General features: G+C 41.5%; 1 protein-coding gene across 3 annotated transcripts in view; it reads left to right on the forward strand.

The window, feature by feature from the left end:
* DAB1 (Dab, reelin signal transducer, homolog 1 (Drosophila)) overlaps window positions 1-14469 on the forward strand; it is a 1258753-nt gene that overhangs the window by 1208870 nt on the left and 35414 nt on the right. The window contains exons 10-11 of one of the 3 annotated variants that reach the window (XM_011941364.1): window positions 10136-10186; window positions 10276-10323. The exons of 1 other annotated variant lie outside the window; for it this stretch is intronic. In XM_011941364.1, the coding sequence (XP_011796754.1) occupies window positions 10136-10186; window positions 10276-10323 (99 nt within the window). The remainder of the gene's footprint in view (window positions 1-10135; window positions 10187-10275; window positions 10324-14469) is intronic. One more of the 3 variants, XM_011941374.1, reaches the window with a different exon arrangement.

Below are 14469 nucleotides of genomic sequence, written 5' to 3' on the forward strand. Positions count from 1 at the left end.
AGCTAATTTTTGTATTTTTAATAGAGATGGGATTTCACCATGTTGGCCAGGCTGGTCTCAAACTCCTGACCTCAGGTGATCCGCCTGCCTCAGCCTCCCAAAGTGCTAGGATTACAGACATGAGCCACCGCGCCTGACCTCATCTGATATTTTTTAAAGACCACTTTGACCGCTCTTTGGAAGATGAACTTCAGTGGACAAAAGTGGAAGCAGCACTCTTAGGCAAAAGAGAATGCCACGGAGAAGAGGGAGAGAAGCAGACAGCTTTGGGACGTGTTCAGGGATAGAAGCTTCATGAAAGCTTACATGTCAAACTGTGGGAGGGAAAGGAATCTAAAGTAACTTGTATGCTTGTGACTTGAGCATCTGGGTGTGAGTTGGTGGCCTTTACAGAAACTGGAAGACAAGGAAAGAACAGCTTTGGGGACATCAAAAGTTCTTTGGACATGTTAAGTTTGAGAGGCTGAAAATTATGGGATATAGTCACCCACCAATTGCTAAAATCCAAAAGGGTGCTGATCAGATATTGGCGAGACTTTCAGTAGCAAAGACTATCTCAGATTGGTGACACACTACAACCACTGACGGGTCTCTCAGGGGAGGAGCTTGAAGGGTCAGTTGAAAATGCCATCCAGATATTAGTAGGGCTAGGAGGGCATCATATCCCTGTTCTTATAACTTTTTATGGAACTTCTGCCTAGTATCTCTTTGAAGTTAGAAATGGAGTAATTTACGCTAATTGTAAAGCCCCATTTGGCCACATGGCAGGATAGATGGGACAGCTTTTTTCTGGAGTTCCTAATAACAAATGCCAAATCTCTGTGATTGCATGTGTGTGTGTGTGTGTGTGTGTGTGATCATGTGTATGTGTGCATGCATGCACATACATGCCGAGCATTTGAAAACACCATATGGAATACCATGCCCTCCATATAATAAGTCATGCTATCACCAAGTTTCTTTCTGTTCAGTTTTCTATTGTATTATATAAACAAGTTTATCCATTTATTCATTTTGTTTTTTAAAATGTATCAATTCAATATAATTTCCTTCTGTGTGTTGACCACTAGGCCATCTAGGTACTAGAAATTCAAAGATGAATAAGACAGTTTCCCATATGAGGAACTAGAGTCTCTACAAGGCCATAGGCTATAGTAGAAAAGAGGGAAGGTAATAGTCATTGTAACTGGACACGTGTGATGCCAAGGGTGGTTATCTAATCCATCCTGAGGGTTGTGGAGGAAAGCTTTGAAGAGCTGACTAGAGCTAACATGTCCTCTAGGGATATGTTATAGTTTTCTTGATGAATAAAGATGGAAATCGTGACCAGACAGAGGTCTTATGCCAAGGCCTAAGAAGGTAAAGAATATACCTAGAGACGTATTCAGAGGGCATGTGATATTAAGACACATACAAACTATTTTCAAGTTCTACAGTCAGTCAGAAACTGTTGAGGATAATGCTCTTCCAGATATCCTCTGGACTTCAAACCTTAAGGCTGCCTTCCAAGTCATCTAGTTTTGAATATTGCCTCATTTGATCCTCAGAGCTCTAGGAAGTAGCCATTTCCCTCACTGGTTTCCCTATGAACAAGCCAAAGTTTCCTTTGAGCCTGTTTCCTTGTTATAAAATGTGAGCCAGGTTTCTCTGCTCTGGCTTATGATGGTCTCTTCTTAATCTATACAGCTGTGAGAGGAACCGTGGTAGAGTGAAAAGGAACTAGACCAGGAGTTGAGAACTTGCTGTGTCATCCCAAATCTGCCACTGTTATTACCATGTTTTTGAGAAAGTTGAAGGTCTCTGTTTCTTGGTTTGAAATAAATACAGAGATGAGTTGGGTTAGAGATTCCTGTAGTCTCTTCTAATTTTATTCTGCAATTCTGAAATTTTTAAAACAGCTCAAAATCCCATCAAGTAGGTGCTATAAAATTATCATATTCCTAAAGGATACTTTATTGAATTGTTGACTTAATAGAGGATCCAAATAATCAGACACTAATGGAAGTCTTGCTATTTGTCAGGCACATGCTCAACCATTACCTTATATCTTATCCTGGGTAATCTTCAACTCAGTCTTATGAGATGGATATTTCCCTAATGTCACAACAAAGAAAAATTTAAGGACAGTAATCGAGTCCAATTCCATTCACATAAAAACAGAATTCTTGCTTTGGCTATTCATATGGAGTTGGTTTCAGTCCCAGGAACAGCACAGCCACAGTGAACGTGTACATGCTCTATAAAAATGCTCAGCCTGGTACCCTTGTTGTGGCACTTCTCACACTCTGAATTGAATTAGTATTCTCCAGTTTCGCTAACTTTGCTGTTACAACTCACAGAATGGACAGCATCTAAGTGCTCACAGGATAGGCATGGTGCCTGGTTCATAATGGGCATTCGGGAAATGTTTATTCCTTAATTAAATTAATGCCTTGGTAATCAAATCCAAGAATGAAGAAGTGAATGAGGAGATGAATTCCTAAGTATGTAAAATCTGCATTCCTCTGGAGAAGAAAAGGAAAAACATTTTGCATGGAACGGCTGTCAGAGCAGCAGGCAAAGCCCTCCTGGCTATTTTTTCCTTTGCTGTGACATCTCTCCATTTGTGATTTCCTCTGATTTGCTCTGCATTCAGCCTGAGCCTCTACTACTCTTGCTTGATTTCAGCTCCCTCCAATATTTCTTGTTACCATTTGGATGCCATCTGGACTGCAGTGGTAACCCCTCCAAGAGAGGCACAGCAGCAAAGAAAGATGACTGACTCTGAGAAGTTCCCCTGCCCTCCTCCCCAAAAGTGTGTTGAATCCTGTCATCCTGCTGATGGGAGCCAATTTCACATTACTGTGATTCTAATTCACTCCCTTTTCAAAGTACTGAACCGGTGCCAAATCTTGTTAGGAGTTTTTGAAAAATCCTTGAGTTTTTGCTAATGTGGAACTAGAATAATAGGATTTTAAAAGAAAAAAGGAGATAGGACGAGACCATTAAAAACAAATAATTGCAAGCTTTTAGAAATGTTTCCCCTTTGGTTTCTGGTTTTCTGTGTATATTTATACCTGTTTGTTCTATCAAAACCATTAAAGTAGCAAAGCCATTTGCAGCCTGATCCTTCCCCTCACAAAAGAGCTAAGGCAAGGGAAGAGGGCATTGAATCCTAAAATCCTCCTTGTCAAATGTCAGATCTTTGAGATGAAGTCATGGATTAGAACCAGGAAGCTTCTACGAGTGTGCAAATTATACAGTCATTCCCAGTGTTTCTAGAGAGCTCTGTGGCTGTGATGGTGTTTTCAGTGTTTCTTCCTAATTTCCATCCCTGGCCCCATCTTGGCTGTCATGATGATGATACAGCACAGAGAACGCTATGTCATCATCTCTGTCTTTATGATGACTGCCCTCTATCCCATGGCAACAGCGTTTCCACCATCAAATTCCCACTGCTGCTACTGCCACCAGCTCAAAATGTGTGCTGACCCCAGCTTCCCCAACACCACGACGTGGGGTTGGGTGCGATGTGTTTAACAATAAGGACGATAATACTAGTAACCACTAGCATGAATCTTGTCATTACTCTGAGCTGGGCCCTAAATACTAAAGGTTTTATGTGAATTATCTCACTGATAACACCAACTGTATAATTTCTTGTTTTCTATCTCCTTCATGTGGTAGAAGACTTTGTTTACAGATGCTTAGTAAATCATATATATTTAATAAGTAGAAGTAAGTGAATGGATGACCAACGATCACAGCCTTATGACAGTCATCTCTGAAACTACCACCATCTCCCCTTAACACTAGCATTATCATTTGTCAGGCATCACAGTTAATATCTCCTTTCCTTTATCACTGTTACTGAGGTCAGACTTAATTTAGCTATTAGTAGCTTATTGCATAATCATCTTCTGCCTGCAGATCGTGCCACCAACCCCAACCTCATGTATATTTTCAGGAAAATATTGAATAGCTTTTAGAAAATCTAAGCATCAAAACATGGAGTTACTATCTAAGTTCTAAAATAGGTATAAGGGATGGATAGGGAGAAGAGTGGGAAGGAGAAAGGGTGGGGTGGGTGGAATGATGAGGCAGACTCCTAGAACAGTCCAGCCGTGCTGGTTTAAAAACTGGGGGAAGGTCCAAGAGCAGGAGCTGCTTTGACTGAGCATCTGCTCTGTGAAGACCACAGTGCATCTTCAGCCTCTTCTCTAGGTGACTTCATCCCTTCCCTAGACCAATATCGCCCAAATTTTTGCCATGACCTGGCACCTGCCTACCCTCACCAACCAAACAAATAATTCCATGACGATTCTTCCTCCTTTCCTCCCTTCCTTCCCTTTGTGTAATTTTCAAAAGGGAAATGACACCTGTTGAGGTTTTACTCTGCCAGTTGCTGTGCTATTTTCATATACATCAGTCTTCTCACTGCTTCCTCTCTGCAAGCCCACATTGTAAGCATTATTATCCTTGTTTTTTGCAGAGGGGGAAACTGAGGCTCAAATAATAAACTTTATTTAAGCAAATGCCAGTGATGGAGCAGCAGTTTGAACTGAAAACTACTGTTGCCCACATCTCTCTTTTCATTCCCTCACTTTGCCTCTCCTGAAACCATCACATTTCTCACTTTAAAAGTACTCAGTGTTTTCACTTGCAAGCAAATTAGTTTTCTTGACATTAGATGAAAGTTGAGAAGGCCAGGAATCCAGAGGCAGAGGCTTTAGCCACAGCTATGCCCTGTCATTTGCATTAGCCCATTCAGGTCAGCTTAGCATCCTGAACTTTGTCCCCTGGGTTCTGCCTTTCTTGCTATGTCTCAATAAGGTGCCAGCAAAATCCTTGCACCGACATTCCCCATGCTGACCTTCACCTTGCATATTAAGAAAGAACATTTCAAGAACCAGCTTAATTTTTAAGAAGCTGGATGTAAATATTTTGTTGTTCAAGGATTTGAGGACATATTACACGTGTGAGCACTTCAAGGGAAGATGTAACTTTCATTGTAAGATTGAAGCACTTCCCTTTATCCTCCAACCTGTCCTATCTGGACAACCTTTGGGAGCCTCTCCTGAATTGGAAGCTGAAGAAGGAGGACTATTAGCTGCTAAAGTGAGACCAAAATTGGAGTAATTAGAGGCAAGTTCTCAATCATTATAAAGACAAAACCTCAAAGCACACCAATTTCTCTATTAGATCAAGGCATTGAGTCCAGCAAGACCACCGATCCCCAAAATCTCAGTAGGCCTGGCACATTTAGGCATTAAATGGTATTCCGTTTTGTTTCTGTTGTAATGAAACTTCATGGATTTCCATTTGAAACATGAATCTTCACTTTCTTCTGAAAAACCTCACAAATATCTGGCTTTCACTTAGCTCCAGCAGTGAAAGAAAAAAAAAAAAAAAACCTCTTATAGCTAGAAGAAGTCTGCTGTTTTTGCAAACTGAATTTGATTTCATGGTACTGTCTAGACATAGCAAAGAAATCAATTCTCCCATAGAAATCTTCCAGTCAATGCAAATATAGGATATTCTTTAAAAGAATAGAAAATATATAAGGAAGGACAATGTCTAGTATTTGGGAAGCACCTAGTTAACTGGAAGTTTATTTTTTAATATATTTTATCTAGAGTCATGCTGTCCAATACTGTAGCCACTAGCCACATGAGGCTATTAAATCAAAAATAATTAAAATGTAATAAAATTTAAAATGTAGTTCATCAGGCATGCTAGCCATATTTGAAGTGCGCATGTATCTACTGACTGCTGTATTGGACAGCACAGATAGAGAACTTTCCATCATCCCAAAAAGTTCTACTGGACAGAGCTGGTCTAGAGATCATTTATTATCATTAGAGTTTCTATTCCCCATCTCAAGCCACTTGTCCTTGTTCTTCAATTGCCAAACAGAGCTTTCCCATCTCTCTCTGCCAGGAAATGGGAAAGTGGCTGTTTACTCTTGGGTAAAGGTGATAAAGAGCATAAACTCTTAGATACCCCAGAAGAAATTAGTCTTCATTAGCATGCGTCTCCCTTGTTAAATCATTCATTAGGGAAAGGTAACATGCATTCGGATGCCTGGAATCAGTAGGTGTCCTTAATAGTACCCACCTTAGTGCAGTTACAAATCATTTAAGTTAATCCATTTCTCTTGAGCCTTCTAAATGGAAAATTGAATTTTTTTTTTTTCCAGTCTTGGTCTGAGCTCTGAGTTTAGATCTAGAAGCCTTGTGTGGTCCTTGTCCCACAACTGTCCACCCCAAGCTACAAAGATGATACAGCGTAGCTCTGCTCTGACCTTATGAAAACAAGGACCATGTGTTATTCATCCAGGTATCGCCAGTGCCCAGCCAGGACATGGCATGTGGAAAGCACCCAGTGAATGTCCATTGAAGAAATTAATTAATCAACTGCATAATCAATCAAGGTGGCTTCAGTTTTCCTAGGAACCTGCTAATTATTCTTACTGAGAGTGTATTCCCCAGCATAGTGATTTGCAAATCCGGCTGCACATTAGCATCACCTGGGGAGCTTTTAAAACCCGCTGATGCCAGGGCCCCACCCTAGACCAGTACAATCCAAATCTCTGATGATGTGGCTCTGGCATCAGTAGCTCTGACATCAGCAGCTGCCCCAAAGGATTACATTGTGCAGCCAGGAGTGAGAAGTTTCTGATTTGGAAGCCATAAAAAAGGTTTTCTTCCTGTGTGAGATTTTTTTTATCCCAAGTCCCTTACGCACTGTCATTTTTCCTGTAAGAGTAACATGAATCTGGTCTTCCTCATTGCCTTACTCAGTAATGGAATCATAGTGTCCCCACTGTTTCAAAAAGAGATTATAGGAAGATAAACTCCCTGTGGGAACTTTATTTCAATGTTTTAATGAAGATTCGAGCCCGAACCATATTGAAACAACATGAGAAAATACCTTCTTTTATATTTCCTCACTGGAAGCTTAAGTTGCAAGTAAATTTGATATCATGTTGAGTTTTTAAAAGAATACAAAACTGTGTACATGCTATGATAGTATGAAAGAAAAATCTGTAAGAAACAAAACAAAAAAGACTTTAATATGCATGAATTAAAATTCAAGTGGTAATTGTGAGTAAAACAGGATTTAGCAATTTGGAGAGACTAGGGAGTAGATCAGTTTCTGTCCATAAGAATCACCTGGGAAAAAGTGTATTTATTAGCTAGAAGGATCTCCCCACTGACTGGAGGAAGTGCACTGGGTGTCTCCAAAGGTTACCCCAAACAGGTAACTGTAAGAAAGCAGCTCTGAGAAATGACTGAGCCAGAGTTCAAACAGTAAGGTAGCCACAAGATAAAAAAAGATACGGATGGGATGAAGATGATCAGGCAAGACTGTAGCCAAGAGCAGGGCAAAAGAGAGAAGAGGGAGTCAAGAATGGATTGAAGGGTTCAGGAGTAAGAATGGGAGGTCTAGGAAGTACTGGGCTGTTGGTTGGAGGTAGTTTCTAAAGAGAGGCCATTGGAAAGATTTTCTTCATTTCTTTTCCCTCTATTTCCAAACATTATATAATAATAGTTTCCTAACATTAAACAATATGTGCTTTGGGGCCAGGCTTGGTGGCTGAGGAAGGCTGAGGTCAGGAGTTCGAGACCAGCCTGGCCAAACTGGCAAAACTTCATCTCTACTAAAAAAGCAAAATTTAGCCAGGCGTGGTGGTACCCGCACCTATAATTCCAGCTACTCAGGAGGCCGAGGCAGGAGAATCACTTAAGCCTGGGAGGCAAAGGTTGCAGTGAGCCAACATCGCACCACTGTACTCCAGCCTGCGACAGAGTAAGACCCTGTCTAAAAAAATAATAAAAATAAAAATAAATTAATTGTTCATGTGCATTACTGAAATGAGCCAATAATAGGAGAAGATAATAATAGCTACTAGTCCTTGGGCATCTAGTGTGTGCTAAACACCAAACAAGACTTTGCACACATATCTCAATTAAACTGCTCAATAAACTTGCCATGATGTTGTCATTACCCACTCCACTTTAAAGATGAGAAAACTGAGGCTAATCAACTTGTCAAGGGTAACATGGCCAGCGCATCCATGGCCTGACGTGGCCAGGACCCGGTACATATCTGTGTGATTCCAAAAAATGCATTTGTTCATCTGCTCGGACCAAGCTTCAACTGAATTCAAAGAAATCGCCTCATCACACCTCAGCTCCACACCTCACCAAAGGCTACCTCTCCTTTCCCAGGAAGGTGACAACATGCTCATGCTGACACTGGTTATCCTCCCACATTTTCATTATATGGGACATGGTGGGGGTTTTTATGAGCCTCTACCACAGGCTGTTTTTCAAATTTATTTAATTCATCCATCATGCTCTGAAGCCATTTGCTTTTTTATATTGGACAGATGTAATGAGATTTTGGACACTAAAAAATGTTTTTATTAAAAGTTATGACCCAGAGCTAGTTGGTAGGGGCTCTGCCATAAATTGCTAGGAGTGTGTGCATTTTTAAAGGATGTAGCAACATAACCTTAACCTTTTAGGCCACACGATAGATTACAGGATCATTTAGACTAATATTGTCTCACCACCTCTCCCCACCTGTGGCCAAATAATAATAATAATAATAATAATAATGTCTATGGTTATTTGATGTGGTGGCTTTTCCTCTCATTGTAGCCATAGTTAAGTCATGTTGAACCACGGGCTGGTGGAAACAGGTGGTTGGTGGTTGACCTGAAGGCCCTGCCTTAGTGGGCCCGGGCACGCTGATTCTTCCACTCTGCTCTGCTCTGCAGTCTGTAACTGGGGCTGAAGGAAGCAACAGTCACATGTCCTATAGACAGTGTGGAAGCAAATTCTGACAAAGCACAGTATTACGAGGTTATGGGTGATAGTTTTCCCACTCCTCCATTGCCAAAAGCTCTCCTCAAAACTATTCATGCGTAATAACTCCATTTTAATGTCCATATTAGCAGATTTCTATTAATGTTTTACTATTTGGAAATCATCCAAAGAATAATTAGCTTATACATATAGACCAGAATATGGCCATTAAGATATACATGTATATGATATATTATACATACCTATAATGTGTAATATAAACAATATAATACAAAGTTAACAAAGCAATTAAATGTTGCTCACTGCCAGCTACTTCTAGGACATGCATTCATTTCTGTATTTTTGAGGACTGCTATGTGCCAGACCCTCTACCAGCTGCAGGGGGAGACCCTCTACCAGCTGCTTGAGGAAGCTTACGGTATGATAGGCACAGATAACGTACTGAGGACACTCAGGAGGATTTCAGTTCAAAGGATAGAGAAACTCTTCATGGAGGAGGTGGCTTTTGAGCTGGGTTTGGAGAATTTGGGGAGCACCGAGTTTTCAGAGATGAGAAGAGCATTTCTTTTTTTTTTTTTTTTTTTTTTTCTTGAGAAGGAGTCTTGCTCTGTCACCCAGGCTGGAGTGCAGTGGCACGATCTTGGCTTACTGCAGTCTCCGCCTCCTGGATTCAAGTGATTCTCCTGCCTCATCTTCCCAAGTAGCTGGAATTACAGGCACCCACCACCACACCCAGCTAATTTTTTGTAGTTTTAGTAGAGACGGGGTTTCACTATGTTGGCCAGGCTGGTCTCGATCTCCTGCCCTCATGATCCACCTGCCTTGGCTTCCCAAAGTGCTGGTATTATAGGCGTGAGCCACCGCGCCCGGCCAAAGGGAAGTGCATTTCATGCAGAGAAGACAACATGTATAAAAACACATGAAAACCAGCTGCTCACAGACTGCTCCAAAGAGTAAAGTTTGTCTAAAGCACAAGGTGACATTTTGTTCTTTTAAAAGAAAAATCTCAAATGTAAACAGCATGCTCTTATCCATAGCCACTGCTGATGTCTGTAACTGCAGGGCAACATCTGTAATTGCAGGAAGATGAAATTTAAACTTACAAATTTGCCATTGCTGTGTTTCCTAATCAGACCCATGTTTTATCATCTGCTTATGCTAGAAACATATTCCAAGATTTTCACAGACATTGGAAACAGCTCCCACCTGCTGAGACCATGGAAGTGTGATTCATAGATACTGTCATCATTAAGCTCATAAATCCATGTCATTTGTGTGTCATTCACTTCATCCTCATTCATCATCCCTTCCACTTTCAGAACGGCTATTCGTTTGAGGATTTTGAAGAACGGTTTGCTGCAGCCACCCCGGTAAGAATTAGAGCCCTCTCAGGTTAACTGTTTCATGTCATGATCTCCACATTCATTTCATGCTCATCAGTCGTGCCTTGTGGTTACAGAACAGAAACCTGCCCACGGACTTTGATGAGATTTTTGAGGCAACAAAGGTAAGGCCTTGAGGTTTTTGTTAATTGAGGTTGTTCTGCTCATACTCATGCATTCCATATTCTCTTCATCCAGCTGGCATGAATGGCAGACTTGCTGCCCTGCTCTGCTCTAGTAGGTACCTATTCAAATGTCCCCAGGACGACTATTGGTGGGCCCTGCCATGAGGTCAAATAGTGAGAGTGTATGTACGTGTGTGTGTGTGTGTAAACAAGAGTGTGTGTTGGAGAGGAGATAACACCCCTTCTTTTCATCCAGCAATACTTTTCAAACCTCTAACATGTCCCAGGCATCCTAATAGATGCTAGAGATGCAGAAAAGTGGCTTTCCTAAAGAAGCTCACAGTGTAACATAGTGCAACATTGCATGGGATAAGATATGACAGTAGAGCCTCACCTAGCGTAGTGTAGTATATGGAGTATAACATGATATAGTAGGAATTCATATACATGAACAGGATGTGCCAAGTACACCACTGGTACTAAAAAACAGGTGAGGTTGCTATTCAGTCAGTATAACCTGGTATAAATATATTGGTTGTAGTCAACATCTGTTCAAATTGATTGATACACAGGCCAATGAATATTGCCACTCCTAAATACAGTATTGGGAAACCTCCAGGATAAAAATCTTCAACCTTGGCAGCAAATTAGAATCATTAGGAGAGCTTTCCAAGCTCCAGTGACTAGGTTTTACCTCAAACCAATTAATTCTGAATCTTTCGGTGTGGGAACCAGGCATCAGTAATTTTTCCCCGGGTGATCTTAGTGTGCATCCAAGGTTGAGAACCACTGATCTGGGAGTGTCATGGGCAATGGGATAGGGTACAAATTGAGTTAGGAAGCCACTTCATAGGAAACAAAACAGAAAGCCTTCTAATTCACGTCCTGAAGGATGTTTGGGAGAAGGAATGAGTGTTCTAGGTAGGAGGAGGCACACACGTAAGACCCTGAGATAGCCTCTTCTTTCATAACTCCCTGTGCTTCTCTCCTCCGTTGATTGTGTCTCTGGGTCTGTCTTTCCATAATATAGCCAGCTTTTGACAATAGGAACAGGAATGTGCCTTACCTATCTCTGTAGCCCTTGCTCTTGGTAGCTGATGCATGGTAGGAACTCCCATGTCTGCCCACTGAAGGGTCACAGAACCCTGATGCCAAAACACAGGGAATGGGTCTGTGAGAAGGTGTTTTCAGGGTCAGCCATAACATCTCAACCTCCGTCAATTGTGCCTTTAGAATTTCTTTCTCGGAAAGGCCTAGGGATCTTGTTGCAGTGATCTAGTTGGAAGGAGCAGTGTACTAATCTTGAACTAGATATTACTGAAAAACCATCACTTGTTCATATCAAAGAATGACTGGGGAGAGAACAGGCCTGATGGAGATATTAGGGAACTACCTCCCCAAACATCAAAGCTACTTTTCCTTCACTGTCCTGTACACCTTACAATATCACTCTTCTTACCCCTGGAAAATGCCCAGGGGGCTAAAAAAGGGGCAAAACTACCATCTCCAGCTACATCTCTCTTTACCAGGAGACATTTGAAATGCTAGTAATGGAAGGGCCTTACTCTCTGGCGAGTAGACATCTCAAGCTAACATTCCAAATGACCTCAAATGGATGTGCATCCTGGCAGACCTTGTAGCAACCCAGATTTCTGGTTAGAGAATGTTGTAGAGCTGGACTTCCACTATTTAGCAAGGCTAACTAAGGTTTGGTAAAGTGATGGATCGATGAACAAGATGCTGGTGGGTGTGTGGGTCAAGTCCATCCCAGCTGCTTTTAGCTGACTGATCAGAGGTGAGTCACTTAACCTCAGCCTCAGCTAGCTCATCTGTGAAACATAGTGACAATGGCACCTATGCTGGTGACTTTTCGGGGCTCAGTGTCAAACATGATGATAATGTATTTGAAAGCGTATTGCAAACTATAAAGTGTTTTATAAATGTGAATTGTTAGTTTTATTCTCTTGAGGCTTTTAAAATGATTCATTAGAGCGTTATTATCAGATGGAACATGGTTTATTAGCTTACAAATAAAAGGACTGGGGTTAACATGGGAAGGAGGCCTGTGAAAATAGATGCTATTTCAGATTCTCGATCACATATGGTTATTAGGATTATTTTTAATTTTATGGCCCAAGAATCCCCTTTTTCTATAAAATTTAATTAACTCAAGGTTCTATTTAAACAGCAAACCAATGGAATGAAGTAACAATCTATGTTTTATGCCTCTGCATGTTTTTCTCGTTTAATCCTTGAGTGAAAATCATCTGGCAAAAGGAAAGTCTATATCTCAAGAATGAAGGTTATTTTAAAAGTTGTGCTTAAGGAGAAAATTACCCAATAAATTCTATTTATGATGTTAGTAAAAGTATGCCGTGAGTTCAACACATTTGAAATGTAAATTGTGTGACTTAATTAATAACTTCATTTAAATATTTTCCGAACACTGAAAATAGTTGTGGGCCATTTTAAAAGCATAGAATTGCAGTCTCAAAGAAGCCCAGAAGCTTCATTTGAATTGATTAAATAAAGTTATTCCTTTTATGAATTTGGAAGAGGGTCTAAAAGACTAGCAGAGCTTCACCAAATAATATAAAATATTGCTAACATGCTAGAGAAGGATTACCAAAGAAGAGCATTTCAAGTTCAGCAAGATTTGAGAGAGGACCTGTGTGCTGTCCACCTCATTCCCATCAGCTGCTGGGCTGTTACTGTATGAAAGAGAAACAAGATAGGGAAGAATTGATGGAAAAGGCTGTGAAATGTATGAAATTCCCACCACAACCTTGCCCCTGACCACTACACTGGCCTCCTGTCTCCCACCTTCGTGTTGGTAACTCTGAACTGCTTCCATTACCACCTACCTACTCTGTTCCTGGCCTCTGGCCATTTTTAAGCAGTTTCCTCTGTCTGGATGGTCTCCTCTTTTTGGTCACATGGCTCCTCTCCTTCAGGATACAGATCCAGGCTATTTCCTTTAGAAAACCGTCTCAAACTTTGCCAAAAGCTGGTTGGGTCTCTATATTACTCTGTTTCCATGCTGCTGATAAAGGCATGCCCAAGACTGGGAAGAAAAAGAGGTTTAATTGGACTCCCAGTTCCACGTGTTTGGGGAGAGGCGGAAGGCAAAGGGCACTTCTTACATGGTGGCAGCAAGAGAAAATGAGGAATATGCAAAACAGAAACCACTGATAAACCCATCAGATCTCATGAGACTTATTCACTATCATGAGAATAGCATGGGAAAGACCAGCCCCCATGATTCAATTAACTCCCCCTGGGTCCCTCCCACAACATGTGGGAATTCTGGAAGATACTATTCAAGTTGAGATTTGGGGGTAGGGACACAGTCAAACCATATCATTCCACCCCTGGCCCCTCCAAATCTCATGTCCTCACATTTCAAAACCAATCATGCCTTCCCAACAGTCCCCCAGAGTCTTAACTCATTTCAGCATTAACCCAAAAGTCCATAGTCCAAAGTCTCATCTGAGACAAGACAAGTCCCTTCTGCCTATGAACCTGTAAAATCAAAAGCAAGCTAGTTACTTCCTAGATACAATGGAGGTACAGGTATTGAGTAATTACAGCCATTCCAAATGGGAGAAATTGGTCAAAACAAAGGGATTACAGGGCCCATGCAAGTCTGAAATCCAGCGAGGCAGTCAAATTTTTAAGTTCCAAAGTGATCTTGTTTGACTCCAGGTCTCACATCCAGGTCACACTGATGCAAGAGGTGGGTTCCCATGGTCTTCGGCAGCCCCACCCCTGTGGCTTTGCAAGGTACAGCCTCCCTCCTGGCTGCTTTTTCATGGGCAGGTGTTGAGTGTCTGAGGCTTTTCCAGGCTCATGGTATAGGCTATCAGTGGACCTACCATTCTTGGGTCTGGAGGACAGTGGCCCTCTTCTCACAGCTCCACTAAGCAGAGTCCCAGTAGGACTCCATGTGGAGGCTCTGATGGCACATTTCCCTGCCACACTGCCCTAGCAGGGGTTTTCCTGAAGGCCCTGCCCCTGCAGCAAACTTCTGCCTGGGCATCCAGGCATTTCCATACATCATCTGAGATCTAGGTGGAAGTTTCCAAACTTCAATTCTTGACTTCTGTGCACCTGTAGACTCAACACCATGTGGAAGCTGCCAAGACT

This window comes from Colobus angolensis, unplaced genomic scaffold (genome assembly GCF_000951035.1).
Source record: "Colobus angolensis palliatus isolate OR3802 unplaced genomic scaffold, Cang.pa_1.0 Scaffold102, whole genome shotgun sequence".
NCBI lineage: Eukaryota > Metazoa > Chordata > Mammalia > Primates > Cercopithecidae > Colobus > Colobus angolensis.